The following is a 14241-nucleotide window of genomic DNA, read 5'->3' on the forward strand; positions in this document are numbered from 1 at the left end:
TCTTCTTCTGCTGCTGATTGTGCAATTGGATTCTCAAACCACCAACTAGTTCTGAATTCAAACACATCAGACTAGTTTTGAGCTCTCCTGGTTCTGATTCTGAATCAGAATGGAACATCTTTGATTTTTCAGGTATTCCAAACATTTTCTTCACCATACTCTCCCACTGGACTATTTTGCTCTGGAGTATTTGGAAAGCACGAAATTCTTATATCTTTGAAGATCAGTCTTCTTTTTCTTTTTTCTTTTTTTTTATGAATAATCAAAAGTAACATATTAAGGATAATAATACAATATAATTTATAATCTATCAAAGAAAAACATGAAAAAGAACATCAAGGAGAAAGCCTTATGTTGAGGTTCCAATGAGACCTATTACGACTATTTAAAGCCAATAAAGGAAGGATCTTTATCCCCTGCAATTCCCTGCCCGGTCTAGTTCCCCTAGTGCCCCTAACAAAGGGGAGCACAATGACCATTCCACCCCTGCACAAACACTCTGCCTGGGTCGTAGCAAAGACAATCCTACCCACATGAGAAGTAATTGTTTGAGCCCCTGAAGATTATCCTAACTCAATGAAGCTCTCTAGGCCAGTGCCTTATCCTTCTAGAAGAAGGGCAGATCAGAGATAAAATATGACTCCAGATTCTCTTGGAAAATCAGGATTCAAAATAAAAATGCTCCTAGTGACTAAGCAGATGGATTGGGTTTGGCAGTGGGAATATTTTGATGTTTTATTAAACATTGTCTGTTTGATGAACAATTTTAATTTTATTGATGTGAAGGTACAATCAAACGTATTTGTAAGTTGGGGATGCGGTCTAACTTGGAAGGCTAGATTAGAGAAGATTAATGGACTTGTCATAGTAAATCTCGGGTGAGGTCAAAGGCCTTTTTTTTTTAGTGAGAGAGAGAGACAGAGCATCCACCCAAGAGAACTAGAGAAACTTTCACTAATAAAAAAAAACACTCTACACCTGTCCACCTCAAAATGTGATCTCTTTTGCTTGTGTCTAGGTTTTTCCCTAAAGAGACAATATATAAGAAACCCGAAAAACCCTGATCCTTATACAATTATAATTTTACCCTTATATATGTAATAAACCCAAAACCCGACACAAATTTCTACAAACTCAATAATAATTATGTGGACCATTACAGAATACAAGACATAAAACCCAATAGAGACCACGTCAAAGTCAAAACAATCTACTAGAACTCCAAAAGAATAAATAAATAGTAGAAAAAGACCCTCTCATGTCATCCAGACGCACCAAAAATAATTCACACAAATTTCAAGTATAAAATCAGAATTCAGAAGCCTAGTCTTTCATTGCAGCTCCATTGATCCCTCCTACCATATAGTTTTTATTTTCCCTCTCCTTTGTAAGCATGAATTTACTTTGAATAATATATGGCATCATGTGAACCAGGAAAGGGTGGTTCCTCAGTCTAGTACCAGTCCCAAATTTAGGGGCGATACAGAACAATAACAAGAATGTTTGCTTTGAAATAATTGAATCGTGCTCGTCGTAGCAGCTGTTTATGCCCTAATACATAATTTTTTGGAAGGAGTAATTTATTAAGAAAACAACGTAATGGTTACAAGGGGAATAAATCCATAAAACACAAACTCAATTCATATCGAAACTCTCCCCTAAATCCTGAAACATTTTAATCCTACTCTCATCTGTACAATCCTCTTACAGCTTCATGCACAAAACATGGGGAAAAAAATATAAGGACAAAAAATACATACCGCGCATGAGAATATGCCACTCATGGCTTAAACCCTGGCTCAGGCAGGCATCAGCTCCATTCTTGACTTAAGTTATTCTCTTGTAGTGCAGACTAGAGGTTAGACCCACATGCTTTTCCATGACTTCTGATTAGACTTCTCATCAAAGGAGAATGACTAAGATAGCATAACAAATCCCCGTACCAAGCTGGAATTTTATTTCAAGACTTCTGCAATGCTCGCGAAGACAGCCCGTGCAGAAGTCTGACAAAGCCCAAGAAACTAAGCTTTCCATCTGAATGTCTTATCCAGTCTTGGAGAACCACATGAACAGGGACTGATGGACTAAGGCCAAGTTCCTGATGAAAATAAATAATAGAGGATTGGAATTTTGATCCAACTAAGTGGTGTAAAAATGGTGTTGACAAGGATTCAGATAACAGAGAAAAACTAAAAAGCTTTCCAACTAAGTGAAACAAACTAAATCAGCATATTGACTCAAAAATGTTAAAAAGTTTCCAGGACACCCATGTACTGTTGTCCAATTACAGGCAGCATGCACCACAGCTTGACTTCCTCGTCAAGATGAAATAATGTTTTTTTTTTTCTCCATATATATATATATATGCACTTGAAATGATAAGCATATATTTGCTTGTATTCTAAGAACAATTTGACATGATTACTAATAAAACAGATAGCACACACCGATACATGCAGAAACCGTGACTCACTAAACATGCACTATAGTCAAATTTAAGATCTTGAATGGAATCACTTTCCTATAAACAACTAGTTAACTAAATTATATTATGGTAGCTATAGTAAGCAGGTTAGTTTATAAAAGATATTGCTCTCCCGACAAAGGTATTACGAAGTTCTAAAACAATAAAATTAGCAGAAGACCACCTAAAACATTAAATAAGCGAATTTGTCGGCAGAAAAGAACATTTTCAAAGTCTTTTAAGGTTTCCTACTTTTAATTATTTTAACAAATGGTGTCAATATCTTGACACAGTAGTTGGAACTGCAATACAAACATTGATACTCCTATATTTCTTTTTGTGCAATCTAAAAGTATTAATAGTAGCAATACAGATATATTTATCCTATATCGTTTTGTATTCACAATCACAGTGCAGAAAAGCAACAAACACTCCCTACGTATAGACAAATGCACATGCACATGCATGCAAGCACAGATAGAAATTAATACATACCGAGGCAAGTTCCTCAATCATGATTGGTCTATTCCCATCTTTCTCAAAATGCTCGTATGCAGAACGTGCATGTTGCTCCCAACTCTCAAGTCCTTCCAGCTGATACACACTTATGGCAGCAGCACAAAATTCTTCGAAGTTCAATTTTTTATATTGAAGAGCACTGACCTGAAAATGAATATGAAATATTCACCACTTAAGACAATTTAGGTGGGACCCCAACAGCTACAAAATAAAAAGTAAACAACTGAGAAGAGCAGGGATCACTACCATGTTAACATAATCAATAACCCGAGAATCTTTCATGGCATCAGTAGAGTTCTTCATCAGGGCCTGGAAATCCAAGTATTGATTAGAATGACATAACTAGTGAAACAGAGAAACAGCTAAACAATGAAATGGACCAAAAATATAGGACTTACTGTCTTAAAGTTCTGCATAGATATGAATCCGCTCTTATTTGGCCCCAACAGTGTGAATTGTTCACGGAGATAATATAGCTGAACCACTGTCAATGTCTTTGAAAGAGCCTGTCAGATGTTGTTGAACGACATCAGTATAATTTGAAGACAACACAGCACTGAAAAGGTCTGTAACAAGGTGCAAATCCCACTTCCAGGTCCTGGGTTCCAAGACTAAGGTTATGGAGCAAGTGAAGGTACCATAGAAAACTTAAAGTGTTTATGAGTTGAAGTTCAATCTACTATCGCCGTTGAAAAACTGGAGAGAGAGGTTTGTCAGGTCAGTGCCTTATGGCTCCTCCATAGTCCAGAGTCTCCAGACCAAGTGAATACTTTTGAATCTTTAAGTTGAAGCCCAAACAGCACTTGGAAAAGTTAGGCTAAAGCACAAATCAAATCTACTCTTGGACTTTAATGGAGAGGATGTGATAAGAGTGAGTTTCAAGAGTAGATAGAAAAATCTTACAGGCACAAAGGGTTCAACGGTTTTGGATTTGTGCAAGTACTTGACAAGTCAAAACCAAATTTTGGAACCTTGGATGCAGGACACTACAACCCCTTACTTTATTCTTATGCAGCTTTTCTTATTTCAATGGGGACCCAAATGACTTGCCTTGGTTACTATTGTATGTATTCATTTAGTCATTGGAAACACCAATTTGGACATACAAATAAGAAGGGAACAAGTTAATAAGGCAATTTCTGTCCTTAATTTTATAGTCCAATCACAAATGCGAATCTTGAAGTTCTTAATTATCGTGCATATCTAACTTTTTAATAGAGAAGTGATCAGAAAATATTAGTAGTTAGAAAGTCTCTTCAAGAAATTCAAAATCTGATTTGGAGTTCTCCCACAATCAGGCTGTAACTGAGGAGGCCACAGCATTCACTCTACAAAGTATAAACAAGGCCACAACTATTCACTTTATCTACATTCTCCTTATTTACAATGTGAACAACAACAAACAACAAACTCAGCCTTATCCCAAACTTAATGGGGTCAGCTACATGGATCCAAACAAAACAGAGTAGGGGAAAACTGAGGTCTTAAAAAAAAAAAGGCACAGCCCAGCAAGTCAGGAGAAACTCAGCTAAATGGGGTCTGCTACATGGATCCTTGCCCTCCAATAGGCTCTATCTGAGGCCATACTTGGTACAAGACCTAGAGTATGCATGTCTTTCCCCAGAACTTCTCCTATGGTCATTTTAGGTAATACTGTGAAATGGGCAGTAAATTCAGTAATCGGAAGCTGCAAAGACTGCTAGGAATCATTTAATGCTTGTACGATGACTATGAAAGCAGAACTAAAGTGAGGAATGAATCAATCTCATATATTCTTTTACTTCCTGATACGATATGTATTATTCAGGTTGCTACTTAAATCAAATTCTTCATATTATCAACTGCTTCAATATGCACAGTTCATTTGAACCTATCAACTAATCATGCATCTGCCCTGTAAATGTATAGTCATTGTATACCTATAAACCCAACTTTAGTCTGAAAACCATGCTGTTCCAAAGCAAAAACCCAAATGTCAGCTAATCATTTACACAATATTTATTGCATATTGCAATATGAATACATACTTATACACACATGAAAAGAAAATGGAAGACTAGAAAAATCAAAATGGGATTGATGAGATTTCCATAAGTAAAAGGATTTAAAGAAGGAAACAGACAAATTAATGTAGCCGTAGTGAAACCATTTACACCGTTTCGTTCTTTTGCAAACAGTTTCTTTCATGGTATATTCTGTACACAATTTTTAGTTCTTTGCTTTTGGATAACCACAGACAATAATTATTCCTCATAAGCAAGAATGGCGTACCCTCAAAGCTGCTTTCCGGAGAGATGATGAACATATATAAGCTCTCACAAGCTTATACACTAAAATATCCAAAGGGATCTTTATTTCTTGACGATTGGACAGCCATGGATGACCTAACGCAGAATCAAGCAGCAAGCTTCAGAATTTCTGAATCTCGAGAATGTTTGTCAATGATTACCTAGAGTAGTTAGTTCATTAACTTACTCAGAGCCTGAGCAGCAGTAAGCCTCTTACGATAATCCTTGTTCAACAATCTCTTGACAAAATCTTTTGCATCGGATGACAAGGAAGGCCAGGGGGCTTCTTCAAAGCTGGGATCTGCCTTTAGGACAGCTCGGAAGATGCCAGATTCTGTTCTGGCCCAAAAGGGGCGGCTCCCACATAAAAGAATATAAGCAATCACACCAATACTCCACATGTCTGCCTCAGCGCCATATGATCTATGCAGAACTTCAGGAGCTACATAATATGCACTTCCTACAATATCATTCAACCGTTCATCTGCAGAACGACAAAGAAGTCAGATAATAACTCAAACTCAGGAGTTAGAAAGGACAAAATCTCAAATAGTAACACTAACCTGGCTTTACAAAGTCTGATAACCCAAAATCGATGGCCTTCAGGGGAGACTCCTCATCTTTCATACTGAAAAGGAAATTCTGAAGCAGCGAATAAAGTATCAAAATAAAGATAACAAGAAAAAGAGGGACGGTACTACAAGAGAAAAGTTTTTGAAACAATTTTCATGGAAGGAGGATGAAATATGTTGGTTTTTAGGACCACTCGGAGAAAATAATTGTCAGTATGGATCATGACTTTCAACTCCCGCAATCTTAGGACAGAGGCAAGGATATGATTTACTCTTAAGCAGTAGAGTTGAGTCCATGAATCATGGGAGTTGAAATGCCCACCTCTTTTGGTGGAGACTTCAACTTTCAACTCTTACAATGGTTGAAATTGGATATAGAGACAAATATGTAAAATTCCCATGAAGCAGTTCAGCACACCAGATTCAATATAAACTAAAGCAATTCTTTATAGTTTGGATCCTGAGTCAAAGGGCTAGAAATGAAGGCACAATATGACATTCTTCAAGGGCTAAAAGCTGCAATGGACCTTGATTCAACAACCTTCTTGTGGAAGGTGACTCAAGTAATGTGATTGTTTGGACATTTGGAAGAGAAGAAGGGCTGGGAGATAATCTACCAATGTCAAGTGTGGAGACTAACCTACCAACGTCAAGCATATTCAGAAGCTAACCTCTATGGGAAGTCGCCTTTAGTCCTTAGGTTGACATCATCTTCTGACTAAAAGAGGATTATAAGATGGACGTTGTTCAGCGACTGATTATTACATCATAAATCGCTATCATTTCTGTTACAAGCCTCCTCTCCTCCATTAATTAGATTATCTCCATTACCAATCAAAACACATTGCTTTTGATAAGCTTCTCTTTGTTCAAGAAAAATGGAGGGAATATATTTTGAATGGGATATACTGAGAAAATAGATCTAAAGTGGCATAACAATGAAACAGGAAAAAAAATAGCAGAAAATTTGTAGAAGCATAAAAGCTGCAAGGGTTTCTTCTATGACATAGTAACCAATCTAGGCCACATTAGGTTGAAGTATAAGCACCTACAAGTTAAAAGCTACCATTAAAGAAACTCAAGTATGAGCATATCATGAATCATGATATGGATAGGCTAAAAAGTCAAGCCATGGGAAGTACCTCTGGCTTCAGGTCACGGTGAACCACACCCTGGAGATGACAAAAGGAAACAACACTTAGAATTTGAGTCATGACCACCTTGGCATCTTCCTCTGAGTATTTGCCGCCCCTGAAAATATTAATGGAATATTTACTTCACATTAGAAAGTGGTGATTCCAGGGTACAGAAGTTCAAGATCAACCTTACATCACCAAAAGTACCTTGAGAGTATCCTATCTAAAAGTTCACCTCCCTTGCATAACCTGAAAAATATTAGAAAATCAGAAAGCTAGTTCTTAACTCTAGACAACATGATTTAAGTAATTCAAAACCCTCCAAAAATGCAAGCATCAATTTGATCTCTCACATTCCTCTGAAGACGTTCCAGAGAAACCAAGAGATTACAGAGTGGATGACTACGAAAAAAAAGGACAAGTTGCTCCATTCATGGTTTTAACACTGAATTTATTTATCAGAAAAAGAAAAAGAAAAGTCAGTTTTAAAACTCAACTTCATTAACATTTTTTCAACCTGGCTGAACTGAAGTTTTCCCCAAATTTCTTCATACTCTGCAAGTTTCGACAAGAAATAAGGTAAAAATCCAAATATAATGACAAACGGGATTTCTATCCTCCTTGCTTTGCCTCTGTTACTTCTTACTCTTTCTATTATTTTTTTCCCAACTCTACAATTAAATTCTTATGTCTTCTCTAATTTATTGTTTCCTATTTTGTCTGTATCAAATGTATATCTTTTTCTATGTTGGTTCCATTCTGATTATCCTAAAAAATGAAGAAATTTTTTTTTTTCAAATTCAATCAGAGTTAAGATCCTCATTTCAAAGGACATTCTCTCCTTGAGTTAATATGCACTAGGCCAAACAACTACTGGCACATTGAGAGGGCTCACCCCTACTGTCACCTTTTCTATTTAATGTAACAGCACTCTCAATGAAAAGGAAGAGGAAGGAGGATCAAGACCACACAGAATGAAACCGGGACAAGGTTAAATTTTAAAGGAGCTAAGTAGACTAAAAACGATTCAGCAACAACAGGTAGAATTCCATGACTGAGATCTAGTCAACTCAACTGAAAAGGCATAAAATAATTTTTTTTTATTTTTTTTATTTTTTTTATTTTTTGCTTTTTCTGTTAGCCAAGTCACACTGAGACCAAGTTTTAACCCTGGTCCCTACAACCACCCCCAATCTTGTCATTTTCTCATGTCATGTCCTTAAACCATGCCCAGGAAATTTGTACACCAACAGGATCAAATGTATCTCTCCAACAAGGCTGCCGCACTGAGGAAAATACACTTACTCCATCACTATATACACATTATCATCATCTTCATACGCATCGTAAAACTGCACCAAGTTATTATGTCCTGTTAGAGCACGCAAAATTTTCACTTCTCTTCTTGCATCCTCAATAGCAATAGCTGTGGTCATCTGCAAGTACAACACACAACATATTAGAACAAAAGCAGCTCAGGGTTTCTTCCCTCATATTTTCAAGAATATGAGGCTTTGTAATAGATGGAAATATGACGCAAAATAGCCGCATAAAAGATCATTCTCTCACCAGACAGTGATATTATCTACTACTGCCCAGACGAATTAGAATAATATATTGCTTTGATGGACCAGATAATTTTTATTACTTTTTATTTTGGTAAATGATAATTTTTATAACTTAGAACCTAGTACCCAAATAACTTAAATTTTATAAATCTATAATCCCATAGTTTATCTCAACAAAAAAAGATACAAACCTTAGTAACAACAGTATTCAAGTATCAGTTGTTAAGATTAAGTGAGATATACCATCTAATGTAACAATCTTATTTTCCCCCATCACTGGATCCTGACAAAAGAACTACTGAAACTGAAAACAACGCTGGCTAAATAATACCTTCCTCAATCTTGGAAGAAGATAACTTCCACAATTCATGACAGTACCAACATGATCGAAACAGTTAGACCAATTATCAGTTGCAAATCGCAAGCAATACTGGAACCTATTTAGATATAGTAAAAATCAGAAAAACAGGGGCCATGACCAGATTTTACCAAAACAGGTGTAAAACAAAATAAGATCAATTTCAACAGAAATTTGGATGGGCGGAAGGAAGTTTCAAATTAAAATTTATAAGAAGCTCAAACAGCAGAACAAATGAGTAGATGGGGGCACTTAGAAGCAAAACTTCACATGTTTACAATAGGAAACCAAAAGAAATTCAGTGATAATTTAGATTCGATAGACTTTCTAAAACAGTAGATATGATTACAGTGCAAAGACCATTAGACCTAAGCAATAGCAAACGAACCTTTGCTTTGGGAATGACCTTGACTGCCACTTCCTGCCTCTTCAATTCTCCTTTCTTCCCCTTTGCAGAACAAGTATAGCCGAAATGCCCACGACCCACCTCCTCTCCAAGCTCATATTTCGTCAAAAACTGCTTTGAGAACCCGAAATTCTTATCCAATCCAACTTCACACTCGCTTCCTTCAGGAATTGTGGCTTCATTCGGTTTCACAGAGCCATGCCTGCGAGCAAGCAATGCTTTGATGTGCTTTGCAGGGGAAGGAGGAGGGAATGGTCGCTTGAAGATCCGCAAAGGGGTTGAACTCACACTTGAATTAGCGGGCGAGTTCTTGAAAGCGGGTGAGTTCTTGAAGGCACTAGGCAATGGACTTGGACTGTAGAAGGGAAATTTTGGGGTTTTAGTGGGTTCAGAATTCACTCCAGGTATAGCATCTTCGGGAATTACAGGGTTGTCTTCATCGTTTTGAAGAATGGGTCTTCCATGACAGAGTCCCATGGAAGCACAAAAAAAAAATCAGCTGAAGAAAAGAAAAGATCAAAAAGCAGAACCAAAAACCCAGAAAGGAATAACAAGTAATTGTGTTGGAGGGAAAAAGAAGAAAACCAAGAAATCAGAAGACCCAGAGAGGGAAAAGCTCGAATCAACCAACCCTGTAAGTTAAAGTTCCAAAATTTAAACCTTAACTCAGAAATTTAAGCGCCAAGAAGAGAAATCACTGTGGTTTCCTATACATGAAATAAATAAACAAGGGAAGGAGCTAAAGCTAGAGAATCAATTCTGGGAATGAAACCTAAAGCTAGAGAATACCCACTCACTAGAGCTCCCAAAGAATTCCAATTTTAAAGTCAAAAGAAGAACTTGGAAGCAAAAGAGCTTCAAACTATGGAAAAAAGATAATACAATTTACTGATCAAGCGGGAACAAAAAACCAAAGAGAAGGAACCCAAATAAAAATCTCTGGTATAAGAACCAGATTCAGTAGCAAACAGAGGCAGAAAACCAGAAGCTTGAAGCAAAATCAGGAAATGCAGAGAAAAGTCCAAGAAGAAAGAAGAAAAACAGAAGCCGTTTAACAAAAAAAAAAAAAAAAAGATTCTTTGCAGATGCTGCAAGGAATAGAAAAAAATAAAAAGGGAGGAAGGAAGCCCGAAGCTCCTTTTTCTTCTAGCTTTTTAGCTTTTCTGAAGGGTCTTGGGTGGAAAAATTCTAGCTTTATTACAGCACCTCTAATAATGTGAGCATTGGAGTGGATGCTCATACAGCATTACAGCCTGTCGCTTTAATCCCCCCAGAGCACCAGAGGAACATTCAATTAATATTTTAGATGGATTATGTAAGCAAGCATTTTACGTCTTATATATAGCCACTTTTCTACGTATCTCTCTGTATTGTCTCATCTCTCCATCACAAGTTTGACTTGCTTTGGAGCTTGAAGCTTGAAGTTTTGAAGCCTTGAAACTTGTTAGGCCCTTTGTCACTTCAGGGATTTTACTCAAAGTGATATGTGCCCTTAATTTGTAGGGCATGGTGCCTTTGATACATATATGAGCTTGTTTATATATTATTTGACAATTGTGAACAACTTCATTAACAAACAAGGACTCAGTGTTCTGATCTAGTCTTTAATCCTGTTAGTATGGATACTTAGCACTATAGTTGGTCATCCATTCCCCTCATCAATTAAAATAATTAATGAATACCTGTTTATAGTTTATACATTATGGTTCAATTTAATACACTCATCAATTGTATAAACAACCAACTACTCATGCTCTATCCCAATTAAGATTAATGAATTGGATCAAACTCCATTTTTGATCTGGTTTCAAATGCATCCTGACCCAAGATTTGCATGAAAATTGACAATTAACCTAACTGATTGAGAAAATTGAGTTACCTACAAAAAAAAACAAACAGGTTGGGTAATAAGGGCTAACCTAAATTGCCAAACATATCTTAGGCAATAGAAGAAATGGCCAATGATAGAACCTTGAATACATGACTTTCATGGTGGATTACCTATTTAAGATCCCTAGATGATTTGTGCTATAAGTGGGAAGAGTAGTTGAAGCATTTATCTTAATTTGGAATGTGGTTATTAGTTAGATGTTTATAGAGTAATCCAGACAGTTCTTTATATATAGAGAGGTAGACATTGGTGGTACCAATTATCAGTTTAAAACTGACATGGAATAGTGATATTCTATCAATATTATATAGATCCAAGAATGCTGGACCTCCTATAGTACAGAACTCCTAGAGCAGAGCAATTGAGTCCAAAACCATATACTCCAAGGAGGGTAAATGCTGTTTAAATTAAAGTAGAATAACAAAGAGGGTCAGGAGGAGTAGTTTTGCTTCAACCCAAAAACCATAGCTATTTGAGATTATTAGGAGAAAAGCATGAATTCTTGGATGAGGCCGACCTTGGTAAGAATTGTTCTTTTAGAAATAAGTAGGTGGAATTTAAGTAAGCACTTCTTGAATTACTTGCAAGTACTTAGTCTTGATGTTTGCATTTGAAAACTTCCTTCAATACACAATTTTAGGCCACTTGATGAGACTGATTACTAAATTGTAATCATGTACCAGATACCAATTTTAACCTAATTCCAGATCTTGTTTGGATGGTTGTGTTACGATTCGTAAACTGAACTTTGTTAAGAGTTTCATTACACTTACGGGACGCACGGTATGAAGGGTTGACGTCTTGTATTTTATAGTTTGGGTTGTGGACTACCTCCGAAGGGTCGTATAAACCCATAGGGCTCAAGGTCTGGAGGAGTTGACTGATTCTATTGTTTATCTTCATTTCTTGGGCCAGACCGAGCTGGGGGGTCCATGCAGGGGTTCGAGGTCTCGAGGAAAATTTTTAGGGTTTAATTGGGGGTTAGTACTGAATTTTGTTTTTCTTCATTTTCCCTTTAAGCTGGTAGTGATAGGGTTTATTTGGATTACGAGGAATTCTTTGTAAACACAAAGAAGCATGAGGAAGAGAGCTTGTAACCCTTTTCTCCAATGCTATTGAGATTAATCTCGTCTCACAGTGGATGCAGGCACCTTGTCAAACCACGTAAATCATTGCATTGTGGGTGTGAAATTATTTCTTCTTTATGTTTCCTTGTTTTTTTTTGCATCGTGAGTAGGTTTCCCTTTCTACACGGCGTACGGGCCACGGTTATTCAATTGCACCAAATTCACTTCGGGTCAACCCTGTTCCTTGTGCCACCTATGCAATTGATATCAACTTAGCACCATTATATGACCTTGTTATTGGTAAGCCTGATCTCAAGTTAATCCAAGAAGTATTGGTGATTCTTCCCCAATATCGACGGTCTCGCTCGCCGCTGAGTGGGTCGGGGTTGGGGAGTAGGAGCCCCATATCCGAATTTTTTTGGGAGTTGTTTATACTGGGGGACATTTTGTCTTTTTTAGGATTAGAGTTTCTTTATATCGTACTGCGCAAGATACTATATATAGGGATTATCTCGTAAGGAGATGGGTATGAGGGTTTTATATTTTTTCTTCATCTTTAATAGTAGAAGCTATGCTTATCGCTCGGCCGTGGACGTAGGTGACTTCGAATCATGGAGTCTTGGTGACGGAAATTAGTAGTCGCAATAGGTTCGTCAGGGCATAGAGTCTTGCCATCAAGATTCCCAAGTAGGTTTTGTCCATCAAGAAAAAGGTTCAATTTGAGTTTGCCAAAACAAGAAATTTTTTGGAGTGAGTTTGATAGAAATATAATGGTCGGTGTTGGGGAAGGAAGGTGAGGGAGAAGTGGCGGATGGGGGGGCATGAACAAGCCCAGAGTCGAAAGAGGCAGTGTCATCTGCCATGAGAGAAGAGAGAAGAAAACCCAAGAACGGTAGGAAGAAAAAAAAACTCGTTGGAATTTAGAAAGCTCGTGATATCATGTTATTGTAGAGGTTACAATTGGAGAGAATCCTAACCAAACTATACAAGGAAAGAGAATTTCAAGGATACATGAAATATGGAGTTTACATGCAAAGAGGATTACATATTAGAGTTGCTATTTTAAACAAAACCCATATCACATGTGAGACGTGGTATATAGAGTCCTAGAATGAATATGAATCAACAGATTCTCTCTATTGGGAAATGGATTTCCTCTAGCCGTAGCAGGAGCGGGAGGGTCCAGCCCCACTAAACGATAGAAAAAATAGGGGTGGATTAGTCATTTCACAGGTGGGTCCCATTTGAGAACCACATGTGAAATGACCCCCCCCCCCTGTTTTTAGGATGGAGAGCCAGATCCCCTCGACCCAAATTTCCAGTTCTATCTTATCTTTTTCACATGAGATTTTGACTCCGAGAGCAAACAAACACCACAAGTAGAGAGGCATAGGTGCTTTAGAAACAAATCATGCATAAATGGAAAAGCTAGTGCTTGGTATTTTATGGTCTTTAATCTAATCTCTTCTATGGGGTCTCTATAATACCTAGAGACAAACACTTTCAAACAACAAAAGAAATTTGAAGACAAACACATATAAAACCATCTCTATGGCCCTCACCCTCAAAAAAGTGGTGACAATTTTGATTGTAAGGGAGATGTCTCTATAAACTATATTATTATATGAACCTGACCAAATATTTCTATTAGGTCTTTTGGCCCCACCAGAGTTTGGACACACTTCAAACTTTTCTTCTCCATATTGAAAAACAAAAAAGACATAAAATGCCTAACATGATTCCCCTTTTATGGTGGCATGAAGATAAGGAATTCAATTCTAATTTGATCCTTTTATTCTCCCACTCTACCTTATTTTTACTTCTTCCTTGGAATAAAGCTAATAAACAAACAGTGGTTGGTTGAGCATAAAAGAGGAGTAGTGTACCCTCTTTTGTAGCAGCTGTGGTTAATAAAAAAAAGTTTTATTTGAACATGGAAGAACATGGGTTACAGCCATACAGGTGATTTGTT

General features: G+C 37.1%; 1 protein-coding gene across 1 annotated transcript; it reads right to left on the reverse strand.

Moving 5' to 3' along the window:
• Nucleotides 1–1569: 1569 nt before the first annotated feature.
• LOC122642522 (CDPK-related kinase 1-like) lies at nt 1570–10022 on the reverse strand. Its single transcript, XM_043836024.1, has 11 exons — nt 9294–10022; nt 8285–8415; nt 7187–7228; nt 6986–7094; nt 5835–5913; nt 5459–5755; nt 5255–5367; nt 3382–3489; nt 3230–3292; nt 2960–3127; nt 1570–2098 (listed from the first exon to the last, which is right to left on the reverse strand). The coding sequence occupies exons 1-11, from the start codon at nt 9786–9788 to the stop codon at nt 1961–1963; spliced, it is 1743 nt and encodes a 580-aa protein (XP_043691959.1). The 5' UTR covers nt 9789–10022; the 3' UTR covers nt 1570–1960.
• Nucleotides 10023–14241: the final 4219 nt, after the last annotated feature.

The sequence above is a fragment of the Telopea speciosissima genome, chromosome 10 (assembly GCF_018873765.1).
Source record: "Telopea speciosissima isolate NSW1024214 ecotype Mountain lineage chromosome 10, Tspe_v1, whole genome shotgun sequence".
Lineage (NCBI taxonomy): Eukaryota > Viridiplantae > Streptophyta > Magnoliopsida > Proteales > Proteaceae > Telopea > Telopea speciosissima.